The 12,685-nt window shown below is 50.4% G+C and overlaps 1 protein-coding gene across 1 annotated transcript; it reads left to right on the top strand.

Moving 5' to 3' along the window:
- Positions 1 to 344: 344 nt before the first annotated feature.
- LOC121734752 (serine/arginine repetitive matrix protein 1) lies at positions 345 to 9,720 on the top strand. Its single transcript, XM_042125361.1, has 6 exons — positions 345 to 401; positions 3,944 to 4,074; positions 4,144 to 6,733; positions 8,006 to 8,231; positions 9,020 to 9,104; positions 9,514 to 9,720. The coding sequence occupies exons 2-6, from the start codon at positions 3,997 to 3,999 to the stop codon at positions 9,526 to 9,528; spliced, it is 2,994 nt and encodes a 997-aa protein (XP_041981295.1). The 5' UTR covers positions 345 to 401; positions 3,944 to 3,996; the 3' UTR covers positions 9,529 to 9,720.
- Positions 9,721 to 12,685: the final 2,965 nt, after the last annotated feature.

Genomic DNA, 12,685 nt, shown 5'->3' with positions numbered 1-12,685 from the left:
ACTTGAAATTCTTACATATCGCATATTAAATTGAAAACATGCGTTAATTTGTTAAAAAAACACAGAATATTTAAATGAATACTAAGTATCAAGAGTCTGTGACAGTCTGTCAATTTCATTGTAACGGCGGGCAACACTACGACAGAGACTCGAAGACGCGGCACGCCGGGGGCGGCGAGGCAATCCCCCCACACCTCTCCCTGCCCCCCGCCCCGGGCGCAGGCGCGGCGCTACTCGTCGATGAGCGGCGGCGGCGACAACACACGCGTCAGCCGCGCCTTCGCGAGCGCGGGCCAGCGCCGCCACTAGTGCAGGTGACCAGGTGCCGGGTCATCGATCTCGGGGGCCTAATTGACCCAGTGACCCCGCGCCGGGGCCCGCCGGACCCCATCGCAGTCGCAGTGAGTGATGATCCCCAGTGTTTAACGTGCAGTCGTTCGCTTCGTAATTCACATGCATTCTGTACTATGAATTGGGACGGGACGAGCGCGCGACCTCATAGTCGTTACAGGATTTAACATCGTCGAAATGTCAAAGGTTTATAAACTCCGTCCACCCCCGAAGCGATCGCAGGTCGCTGGCTAAGCTGACGTAAAATCCTCGCTTCGCCCGAGCTGCAATCAATTCATATTTTACTGTCTGCTCGCTCGCAACGTTTCGTAATAATTCAGCAGCAAAAATCAGGGGGAGATCAATATCTAGTTCATTAGGTCAGCATTTAGGGTTAATAATAAGATGGAACGTACATCGAAGAGTATATGTCATGAATGTCATGACAGAGTAGGCGAGAGTTTGATGTCAGTAGTGTGTTAGTAGAGTGTTAGCACCGCTAGTCATGGCCCACGGGTTTACGACTCACAGCCGAGAGAGACTTCACAATGTATGTGACATGTTAGCAGAAAAATGGTAAAATTGTTGACACTCGTATGCCACGTTAGCTAAGGCCTGTTGCTCGCTCCGACCTACCTCAATCCTAGTTCTTTTTAACCGACTTAAAAAAAAGAGTTTATCAATGCGACCCGTAGATATATATATATATATATATATATATATATATATATATATATATATATATATATATATATATATATATATGTAGTATTTCCAGAAATTAATTCTTGACTTTGAACTTTTTCGACAATTTTGAAGTCGGTTTAATCTTTTTCATTAAAATACTATTTTTTATAAAATGGAAGAATTCTGCGCGTCATATAATATTAAGTACCTGGATGACCGAGCTTTGCTCGGTATAGCAACTATAACTACTCATTGACTTCGTGTTACTTAACAACGCCATCTGCTGGAATAGTTTTAACTGTTGTTGTGTCGTTAAAGCAATTAGTTGCTCACAAAATAGTATTATTATTCGCCAATAGATGTCAGGAAGAGTCATATTTTTCAATTTATCGATTATCGATAAAACACGAATAAAAAGACATTTTCTAAAAATAATTCCTAGCTAGATCGATTTATCGCCCCCGAAACCCCCTATATACAAAATTTCATGAAAATCGTTGGAGCCGATTCAGAGATTCCAATTACAAATATTACAAATATAATATAAATATAACAGAACCTCATGGACATGGCAAATTTGGATGGGAGATTTTCAAAAAATATCCTTAATCATTGGACATCTTTTTACATTTGCATGTATCACACACAGAATCAGCTGCTATAAGGAAAAAAGTATCAAACGTTTTGCTCGAATTTCCCCAGTACCTACTGGTAGCGTCAATTTCTTTTTTCCATTTTTGCCATCAGAATCTGGTAGACCCAGTATGTGAATGTTTTTATTAGGTATAATACTTACTGGTTCCGGAATAACCGAGAAGACCAGAAGAGGAAAGGAAATAGGCAAAGGTAGTTAATTGCGAGCAAATATCCGGTTCTCGTATATATATATATATATATATATAGTTTGTATTTTAAATATTTAAAATACAACTTTTTAATTTTGCCGGGTTTTAGTTAAAAGTTCTTGTCGTAAGGTAAAATTATTAAGTGCTTTTCGCTATGACTTGTTACACCTTTATAAATCTGTGACCGAAAATGGCTATATTATGGGTAGGTTCACCGACTAGTTGATTGTGTGTTTATATTCAGTCACGTGATTGTCTCCACACGCATCAACAAAAAATTGATTCATTAAATTGTTTAAAAAACGGGAAGCTTCCTATTACAAACCCCTACTCCCGTAGCGGCGTAAGAGGGGCGCGACGAAGGGGTACCGTCCAGGGCACCGGATTAAAAGGGGCGCAGAAGACAAACAAAAGGGCGCCAATTTTTTCAGCACGATCAGCACCCTGGGCGCCGAAGAAATCTCCCCCAGGGGGCTGGTAATGCTAAAACCGGCCCTGCCCTACTTTTATTCAATCAAACTTGATATACATTTGATATTATTAACTCAGGAATCCCGAGGGGCGTGTGATAACCTGCAACTGTCTCGGGACACGCAACAAAATTAATCTAATAAAGGGAGAAATTACAATTCTTCGCACTCCACACAGGGTTTATTTTATCTCCTCCTCAAGCAAAGCACGACGTAGCTGTATGAAAAGAGAAGCGGAAGAATGCTAATACCATCTGAAAAGAGCTACTGACACAGGCTATTCCTTATGGGAGGCCATTTTTAAAGAAGAAGTAATGATAATATCGTCAAGTCTACATTGGCGCTAGCTCGACGTTTAAAAAAACGACGTTAGGTGCCTCGGTGAGGGTCCACCACGGTCCATTTGATATTATATTAATAGCGACCCCCGCGGCCCGCCCCCGCACGATACCGACCCGATCTTGATATTCATGAGCATCTTGCTGGAATTCCTTAACTTAGCGAAAGTTAAGCGAAAATAGAATTTTAGATGACAGGCTGAACGGTCGACGTCATGGGCGTACCCAGGTGGGGGCAACCGCCCGTCAAATTATCTGGCAAGTGGGAATTAAAAACGTGTTGCCTACTCTGCGCTAAATGAAGTGTTGGAAACAAAATACGAGTATCTTTTCAGTCAGATTAATAAAAGTAAATTTTCATAATTTATTGTTTTAATATACCAGACCAACCATAATATTCTCGAAACAGGTTTGCTGTGAACGCGTTCAGTTTATGCTGGTGAAATGCATTTCGATGTTATAATCGCGTTTATACGTTTTGAACCGGTTCAGAGTGCTTTGAACGCGTTCCATTTCTTTGATGAAATCGCCCCTTAAAACTGAGCGCCGAGTTGCGTGATAATAAATGTCACAAAAAAGAGCATAATATTGAGTTAGCCAATAATAAACTTAGTAAGTATTTATTGCTTAAAACTAAGTACCTATAACCTAAGTAACTCATTATTCGTAATTTATTATTTTTCGTAAAATTTATTATTCGTAAAATAAATAAACGATTTTCATTAATCGTTCCTGTAGCTAGAACATACCACAATCACATCATCTCCTGAGCGCGGATATGAAGGGTTCCGCCGCGGCGCCGCCCCGTGGTGCCCGTGGTGGTGAGGGCGGCACCGAACTGTGTGACGTCATGCCCTGCATTGTCACTGTACCTACTCGAATAATTTTATTCAATGTTGATTGTTGATTGATACTTGATAGAACTTACCTGATTTGAAGTATAGTTTAAAAAAATCTAAAGATTATAATTATTGTTGGTCGTGGACGTCTAAAAGTCAATTCTGTACATTAAATATTTTTGAAAAATAATACTTGGGACGTGATCTATAATCAACATGGAAGCCAAAAATATAGATTTTAAAATTGTTGTCTGTTTGTCTGTATGTATGTCCGGGATAAACTCAGAAAGTACTGAACGGATTTACTTCAAATTTTACACGAATATTACTTAGAGGTCGTTATATTATAATATTATAACGATATCATCATATCACCTAGGGTGGGGAAACAGAAAAATATTTTGTACTTAAATAAAATTCGCCTAATATTTTAGGGAAGAGGTGTCAAATGAGCCGCGTGGTGCGGTAGAGTGGTGACCGCGGCGACATGGCGGCCAGCTCCGAGCGGCGGCCGCGCCGCGGACCCGCGCCCATCGCCTCCTTCGACCACGACGTCTCCGAGGAGGTGAGTGACCGCCCCCGCCCGCCCTCGCTCACACCCGAGAGGACACTACAGCCTCCTCGTCTTTCGCAGTCGAGCCCGGAGACCAAGCAGGCGCTGCGGCTGCCGGAGATCCGCGAGGACCTCGCCGCCAGCAGCGAGCAGCTCGCGCCGCCCGAGCAGCGCGCGCGTTCGCACTCCTCCCCCGCCGTGCACGCCGCACCCCCCGCGCCGCCCCCCGCCGCGCCCGCCGCCGGCCTGAGCACGCCCGCCGCGCCGCGCATCGACATCTCGCGTGCCTCCAGCTCCAGCCACCACGACTCCCGCGACAGCTCGCCCGAGCTGGCGCTCTTCGCCGGCGGCGACGACGCCAAGGCGCGGCTCGACCTCGGCTTCCGGGAGGACGGCGCCCTCGACCTCCGCTCCTCCACGGAGGAGCTCGCCTTCCTCGAGGGGGCGCCGGGTGGGGCCGACCCGCCCCGCGCCCCGTCCGTCGCCCCGCCCTCGCGCCGCCACTCGCGGAAGGACAGCCAGGGCTCGGAGGCGGCGCTGCTGGGAGTGACGGGCCGCCAGAGCCGCCTGTCGAGCGTCGGCTCGCAGTGCTCGGCGCAGTCGGCGCTGTCGGGCTTCAGCCACGCGAGCCGCATGTCGGTCGGCCGGCTGTCGGTCGTGTCGGGCGTGTCGCGCTCGCCGTCGCCGCACAAGATGCTCCTGGAGACGTCGTTCTGCGGCCCGAAACCGATCGAGACCGACCCGGACGCGTGCGCCGCGGCCGTCGAGCGCCGCCTGCTCGAAATCGCGAAGATGTCGACGGAGACCGCGACGATCGCGACGACGGCCCCGACGACGACCCCGACGACGAGCCCGGCGGCCGCGGCGGCGGTGGACGCGCGCGACCGGCGCGAAGTGCGCACGGAGGTGACGGTGGAGAGCGCGCGGCCGGCCGGCGCCCCGCGCACGTCCCCCGCCCCGCCGCCCTCGGCACCCGCCGCCGCCAACGTCGTCTCCCCCGCCATCGCGCCCCTCGACGAGGACAAGCTCCTGAAGGAGGCCCGGAACCGGGCGAGGGCCGAGGAGCGCCGCGCGCGCCCGAAGGTGCGTCGGCAGCCTAGCGAGCCCGAGGTATACAAGGCCGGGAACCGATCGAAGGACGTGATCAGAATAAAACTGAAGCCGGACGACGAGTACGACGACGACGAGGACGCCGGCGAGCGCACGCCGGCGGCCGAGCCGGCGGAGGCGGCCTGCAAGCCCTCCACGCTAGAGCTGCGCGACGCGCCGCGCCGCGACGTGCAGCGCCTCGAAGCCCTCGGCCCGCACCCTACCCCGCCCCGCCCTTCACGCACGCCCTCCCCGCCCGGCGCCGCCGTGTCACGCAAGTCCTCTTTCTGCTCGCTCTTCAAGTCGCGGGAAACCATCGCGTCGCCGGACTCCCCGTCCGACGTTCTCCGCCGGAAGAAGAGTCTCAACGAGGGCCGCTCGCGGAGCAAGAGCAGGGACCGGTCCGCGACGCCCACCTCCGCCGCCAAGATCAGGGGCTCCGTGCTGTCGCTGTTCAAGACGCCGCGGCGGAGCACGGCGTCGCCGTCGCCGAGCTCGCGCGACGCGTCGCCGGTCGTGCAGCAGCACCGCCAGTTCCCGCAGACGCCGCCGGACCGCGCCCGCGCCGAGCGGCTCAAATACTACGAGGACACGCGGGACGGCGTCATCCACATCCCGCTGCGCACGCCGCCCGACGAGCCCGGCCCCGCCCCGCGCCCCGCGCGCCCCGCCTCCGCACCGCAGCCGCGCGGGCCCCCCGAGCGCCCCGCCGACGTCGGCCCGGCCGAACCCGTCCGCCGGACCGTGCTACCGGACGGGAGCATCATCATCCCGCTGCACTCGCCGACGGAGCGGACGCCCGCGGAGGTGGGCCGGCCGGAGTCGCCGAGGACGTCGGCGCCGCCCTCGGCCCCCGGCGGGGACGTCGACGCCTCTCCCGTCGTCCCGACCTCGAGGAGGAGTCCCGGGGACGACGAGCGCGCCTCGACCGCCGCCTCGATCCCGTCGCCGGACGGCCGGCCGCCGGAGCCCGAGCCCCCCGAGCGGGCAAAGCGGCGGGAGCGGCTGGTCTTCACGACGCACGTGGGGAGCCGCGACGAGCAGGTCTTCAGCACCCAGTTCAGCATCACCAAGACGCCGAGCGTCACGAGCGAGATGTCGGAGTCGGCGCCGAGCTTCCCCGAGGCCGAGGAGCGGCCGAGCGAGCCCTCCCCGCCGGAAGGAGAGGGGGGCGCGGAGTCGGAGGGGGAGCGGGCGGAGCGCGGCGCGTCGCCGGCGGAGTCGTCGGGCTCGGAGGCGGGGTCGGGCGGCAGCGCGGCGGAGCGGCGCGGGCTCGTCGTGCAGGAGTCGTTCGAGGAGCTCCCGTACGTGCCTACGACGCTGCCGCTGGAGCGGTCGCTGGCGCTGCCTATGGTGCCGGTGCGGGACCGGCCGGCCGCCGCGCCCCCGTCCGCCGCTGTGCGCCGGCCGCGCGCGCGCCCCGCGCCTCCCGCGCCGCTGTCCGCGCCCGCCGCGCCACCCACCGCACCGCCGCCGCCCGCGCCGCTCCGCATCCGCCTGCCGCAGCGCACTCGCGCCTCCTCCACGGGCGGCGCGGTGACGCCGCGCTCCTCGCGCCCGCGCTCGCGTAGCGGCGGAGACGGTGAGCTACCTATTACATTGATATTTGTCAGGCGCGGTCCGAAGGGGGGGGTCACAGGGGGCATGACCCCCCCCCCCCCCCCCCCCCCAAATCTAAGGTCAAAAATCAAAAAATCTCAAAATCTTGCCAAATAAAAAGTAAATTTCTATCTATCCCCTAACCACCACTGCGTCCGACCTTAGACAGCTGGCAACCCAGAACCGTCCGAGGGCGCAGATGAAAAATAGTGTAGTGACTATTGAATGACCAAATTTCAGGCTGCGACCGCGCCTGATATTTGTCAGGTTTAAGAAACAGGTTATTTTTTCACATTCATTTTTAAAAGTTGGCAATCATGTATATTTTTATAACTGAAAATGTTTGTGTCGTGCAGAATTAAATAGCAATTTTTCTAACCGTTACATAAGTAGTTTATTTAAATCTAAATATATTATATAACTCAAAAGTAAATAAATTCCACCCTTAGGAGATGAAAGTTTGTATATAATATACTTCTTAAAGCGAGCGAAACCGCGGGCAAAAGCTAGTTTTAAAGTATAAAGAGTAGCCGTGCTAAATATAACGTTTATGAGACACTAGATCTTATATTTCTCTATAATAAAATTGAATTTAAGACCTAAATGGTTTTAAATACTTACAACAAGTTGACATCTATTTTGTACACAATAACTTATCCGACGAAACAGACCACCATAAAACACCAAGATAACAGTGTTTTTGTACCTAGTAGGGTGAAGTGAGACATTTTGTCGAAAGCCTTCGAAAGTCACGATGACGACATGACATTTTTTAACAAAAAGCATGGCGACGCTGGCAACTCCTAAATGGGGAGGCTTACGCCAAAAGAAGAAGAAGAATGATTTATGTAAAAGACTCAAGATTACTTTCAATACTGTGCCTCCTATAGAAACAAATGGACGGGCAACAGCAATTGGTCGTTAATCAGAACCTCACTGCCACCTGGCTTTACGTCATTTAATTTTAACACCAGTTTTTTGTTGGTAAAATAGGGCATCGTAGTGTAGGGATCATGTATGTGTGAATGTGCGAGTGTCAGCAGTTTTGTGTCTGGGAGGCGATGTATGCGAGAGACGACGGGCAGTCACTGCGTGAGGCCTTGTCAGAATGTACGGGTGTTAGTTTCGGGTTAATAAAAGGCCAAGTGTAATATCAGTTATTTGTTTCATTGATGCAACCCGGGACTTAGTAATGAGGGACTAGAGTGACTCTTACATTGGTGACCCCGACGTGATTTATTGAATGTATCGACAGGCGTGGAGGTGCGCAAGGAGTGGATCGACTTCTCGGAGCTGCCGGAGCAGCGCAAGCAGCCGAAGCGGATAGAGACGGTGGGCGGCGCGGGGGCGGCGGGGGCGGTGCCGGGGGCGGCGGGGGCGGGGGCGGTGGTGTTCAGCTACGTGCCGCCGGAGCGCTGCCGCTGCGAGTGTCACACACATGACGACGAGCGTCCCCTCCTGCACGAGGACAAGCGCAACAGGTGACTCACCTCTAGACAGTGCCGGTTTTAGCACTACCAACGCCCTGTACGAGATTTTTTCGGCGCCAAGTGGTGCTGAAACAATTAGCTTTATATTTGCCTTCTACGCCCCTTTTTATCTGGCGCCCTGGGCGGTCGCCCAGCGTCGAACCCCCCAATGCCGCTACTGCCTCAAGGGTAAAATTGTTCACAAGTTTAACTTAGCGAGGGATTAAACGACCCGATGTACTACACTGCCTAACTATAATAATATATTTACTGTTATTTATTATTACGTGTGTATTTGCTTTTAAATTGCAACAGTACTCTTTTCATTACTTACACGAAGTTCACTATCTAAGGCGCTGCGCAGACGACGGGACGACGGGGCGGGGCGGGCCGGTCAATTTCGCAACGAACGATCGCACAAATTGAATCCTATATTACCAACGCACACGGCGAGCAAAAAGACCGCGCCGCTGGTGCCCGGCGGGCACTGGCGGCGCATGTCCGCGGCTGCCCGCCGTGGATCACACAAACCAGTTTACATGCAGTAACGCAGACGGCGTGTGCTTTGTGTACGCGGCGCGGGCAGTCGCAGACATCGACGGGCGTACGCGGCGAAATTGACCGGCCCGCCCCGCCCCGTCGTCTGCAAAACGCCTTATGGAACAATATAAAACAAAACACTATATATTTCGAAATTGACTTCACACAAGACTGGAAATACAACAGCACTTGCAAATATTTCCAAGTTAGCTGTGGTCTGTGGACGTTAACTGATGTAGTGACGTTGTTGTAACTTGTAGCTCATCGTCCCCGGAGTGCTCGGAGTCCGGCCACGACGCGCCCTTCACCGCCGACCTCGACCTGCGACACAGCCACGCCGACATCGTGAGTTCACCGCACACGAATACTCTCCCCCTCTTTTCCCAAAAGCCCACTAGCAATCATTTTGTAAGAGCAGCCGATGGAACCAGGCCCCGACACTACGTTGACGCGACGTATCGCAAAAACAACATCGCACAGAAATGCGACGCGATGTCGCAACGCAAAAATTGAATCGGATAAAACATTGTACGATACGACGCTAACCGATTTAACTGACGTTTCAGTCTGCTGTCGCATCGGAAATTTCCACGATGCGTTCTGCGGTGTCGTAGATTTTTACGATGCGACGCCGCAACGTAGTGGGCCAGCCTATAGGTATCACCAAAACCATTACACATAGCATCCACTAGGCCAGGTTAAATAGAATGACGCCGAGAAGAATATAATAAAGAGTCCCTTTCCGCTGTTGCAGGCGCCGCCGCAGTGACCGCAGCCGCGCCGCGACGAGTGGACTCTTTTGTACGACCATATTATAATATTCTAAACGGAGTCGACGCGATGTTATCATTTTTGAGATGTAAATTTACCCGTTATCTGTACGATAAATGAATTTATACTGTCGTCTCTATCCCGACGTCGAAGGAAACGACTTCTGAACGTGTACTGCCATTCTGTCGAGTGTCGAGCGATGTCGATGAGCGATGAGCGACTCCAAAAGTTTACCCCGCGACGGCTTCACTATTAACGAGGACGCGCTCCGGGCGACGTCCTCGTTAATAGTGAAGCCTATCCTTGTACCTGACCAAATTCATGTTATAAGTTGCGAGTTGTGATTAAGAGACCGCCGCCGCCCGCGCCAGGTCAAACGCGCGTCCCTGGACCCTCGCGCACCAGAACCTGCCAGTTAGGGGTTTGAACTCGGAAGTGTAACCTCCAGACTCCGGTGGCGCCACCGACGTGACACTCGAGAGTGCCACCGGACTTTGTATCGGTGGTGTGACGACAGCGCCAGGCAGCGCCAGGCAGTACCAGGCAGCGCGCCACTCACACCAGTGCGCAGGGTCCTCGACTTCGCCACCGTCGTCGACGATTGTTTTATAGATTTTAAGCTCGATGTAAACGCAAGAGGTAGAGTAACGACTGGAAACACCGAGCGATACCTGCCGTACTGTAGAGTGTAGCAGACTTTTATTTTCTCGTTAACTATATTAGTTTAACCTCCTACTTCACTTTTAAAGCTGGTAGTGATGAAACCCCGCTCCATATTAAAGGCAGAATCGGGCGCCAAAACCGTGCAAATTATTTGCAGCAATTGCGTTCGATTCGCGTCAACGTGCAGCGGCCTTTACGATTATTAAAAACACTTCAGAAGAATGTGTACGTATCCTTAATACAAAATATTTAAATAAAATTTAATGGAGCTAAACTATATATTTTAAAATTTCACAAAAAAAAATAATTATTATAATATTAGTATCGGGTCTGCGGGAGGTATCGCTCCGTGGTCACGTTAGTTAAATATTGTATGTAGTCCAAATTATTGATTATAAATATTTTTGAATAATTTGTTGTTGTTAGATCGATACATATTTCGCCTTTTATAATAAAGGCGTATTTAGCATACTTTGCTCAACGGACCGCGCGCCCGCCGCGTCTGCCTCACTACGTTGTTGTTGTTTATAGTTTAGCGAGAATGTTGCGTAATGCGTATCGTACCTCTGCCCGCTACCCGCTACCCGCTACCCGCTCCCCGCTCCCCGCTCCCCGCTCCCGCCCCGCGCCCGCCCGAGCTGAACGCACGTCGACTCTCCGACATCCCGCTACTCTCGTCACGAGTATCTGGGGAAACGAGATAGCAATAATATATTACTTAAGTGATGCCATGATCACACCTACCGGCCCTGTCTCGCCACTGCACTCGGTAGGTGTAGTCGAGCCCCGAGAGACGAGTGACCACGGGTCAATGTTGACCTGCGTACTTTGATCATCGGTTTTGTAGACCATGTCTGGTCAGCGTTATTTCCTCTCTGGCGTATGATAATGCTCCCCGAAGCCGAATGTTCGAGAGGTCGATGCGCTTTCATTTCGGTCGAAAACAACCGAGTCCAGCTTCGAAAGTGTCCGCGGACAGTTTCAGTTTATGTATCTGATGTAGCTATCATGTATCGCCAATTAATAGTGTCCGAAGTGCCCGCGGACAGATTCAGTTTATGTAAGGGTCAGTTTATAATACCGCAGAGTTGAAGCGAAGCGAATTCCCAAAAACTGAACATAGAAAATTCAACTTTAATTCCAGAGCGTAACGCATACATAACTTCTGCGAGGCCAATCAGCGTTAGTCGGGCGCATACATCCACGCGAATTCACGCGGATGCGCGCGCCTTTTTAAATTCTCTGAAGTAATAAAGTGCGCTAACGTTAAGAATGAAGGTTGAATTTGTTATGTTCTGTTTTAATAATTCGCTTCGATGCGCTTCGACTCTGCGCTAGTATAAATTGACCCACAGTATAATAGTCGTATCGCCAAATAGACATTTCAACTGCTGAGTGCTGCTTCTAACCTCATAGTTCGTGTTGTGGTGATTGTAACGAGCGTGATAATTATATTTTTGCATCGACTTTGAAGTTCTCGTTTTTGTCAAAAACTGTTGCTTGCATTTTTTTGCATTTCAATATACTTAATATTTTTAGATATAATAAGTAAAGATATCTTCAAATAGGTGTGTTTTACACCCCTTTTATTTCGATTCTTACAAAATTTAGGCCCACTTGTGCCAGTCTAGGATCATTCCTAAGTGCTAAGTGCTAACAGATCGACGTAACCACGCCGCCTCTTTCTCAAACGCGAGGAAGGAGAGATGTAGTATTATGTGTAATGGTTTCACTCGTCATGACCTAGACTGGTGCGAGTGACCCTATGCGTATAATTGAACTCCTACTTCTATATTTTAACAGAGACGAGAACACGACGTTAATTTTACGTTTAGCTGTCTTACGGCTATCTTCTACTGCCGATCGCATTAGGCGTATATTGATATTATTAATTATTAATATTATTATTAAGAAATCATAGTACCGTTGTGTAAAAACATTTATAGGTATTTTGGGCGGAACATGATTATATAAGGACGTTCATGCAATAAATATTGTTTAATATTAGTTCGGTATATTTCGTTCCAGGCCCATGTTCGGTTTGAAGTTACTGAACGCTACTCGTTTGACAATTGACATGTAAACATAGTACACCTTGCTATTTTCTCTAAGTTAGAATATTACGTTACTAACATCTTGATGCAATATAATTTTTGTAAATCAACGTCCTAGCAAAAACAGTACCTAGATCATATCGGGCCCAAAATATTATATTGATTTTACATAACGTTATACCTATATTTAGAGTATAATATAATTCGCCTTACTAGCGTTCTTTGCAACAAATCATATCTATGTTGACTTGTCAAATTGAGAAATCTAGTCGACTTATATATCGAACTTGAGAACTTGTCACTAGGGTGAAGGGTCCGACCGAAGCTTCGCCCAAAATAATAACACAGGTCAACAAAATCGAAAAAAAAATTGTTGCCTGCAAACTAATAGCAGTTTCTATTAGAGTTTTGTGTGCACGATATATGTTTCTATGAAGC

This window comes from Aricia agestis, chromosome 16 (genome assembly GCF_905147365.1).
Source record: "Aricia agestis chromosome 16, ilAriAges1.1, whole genome shotgun sequence".
NCBI lineage: Eukaryota > Metazoa > Arthropoda > Insecta > Lepidoptera > Lycaenidae > Aricia > Aricia agestis.
The sequence above is the reverse complement of the archived record's forward strand: the minus strand, read 5'-3'. Positions and strand labels throughout refer to the sequence as shown.

What these genes read in the sequence shown, in the direction of transcription:
- LOC121734752 (XM_042125361.1), top strand. Translation starts at nt 3,997, where the DNA reads ATGGCGGCCAGCTCCGAGCGGCGGCCGCGCCGCGGACCCGCGCCCATC. An exon ending in CTCGCGTAGCGGCGGAGACG is followed by an intron (nt 6,734 to 8,005) that starts GTGAGCTACCTA and finishes ATGTATCGACAG; the next exon opens with GCGTGGAGGTGCGCAAGGAG. An exon ending in CACGAGGACAAGCGCAACAG is followed by an intron (nt 8,232 to 9,019) that starts GTGACTCACCTC and finishes TGTAACTTGTAG; the next exon opens with CTCATCGTCCCCGGAGTGCT.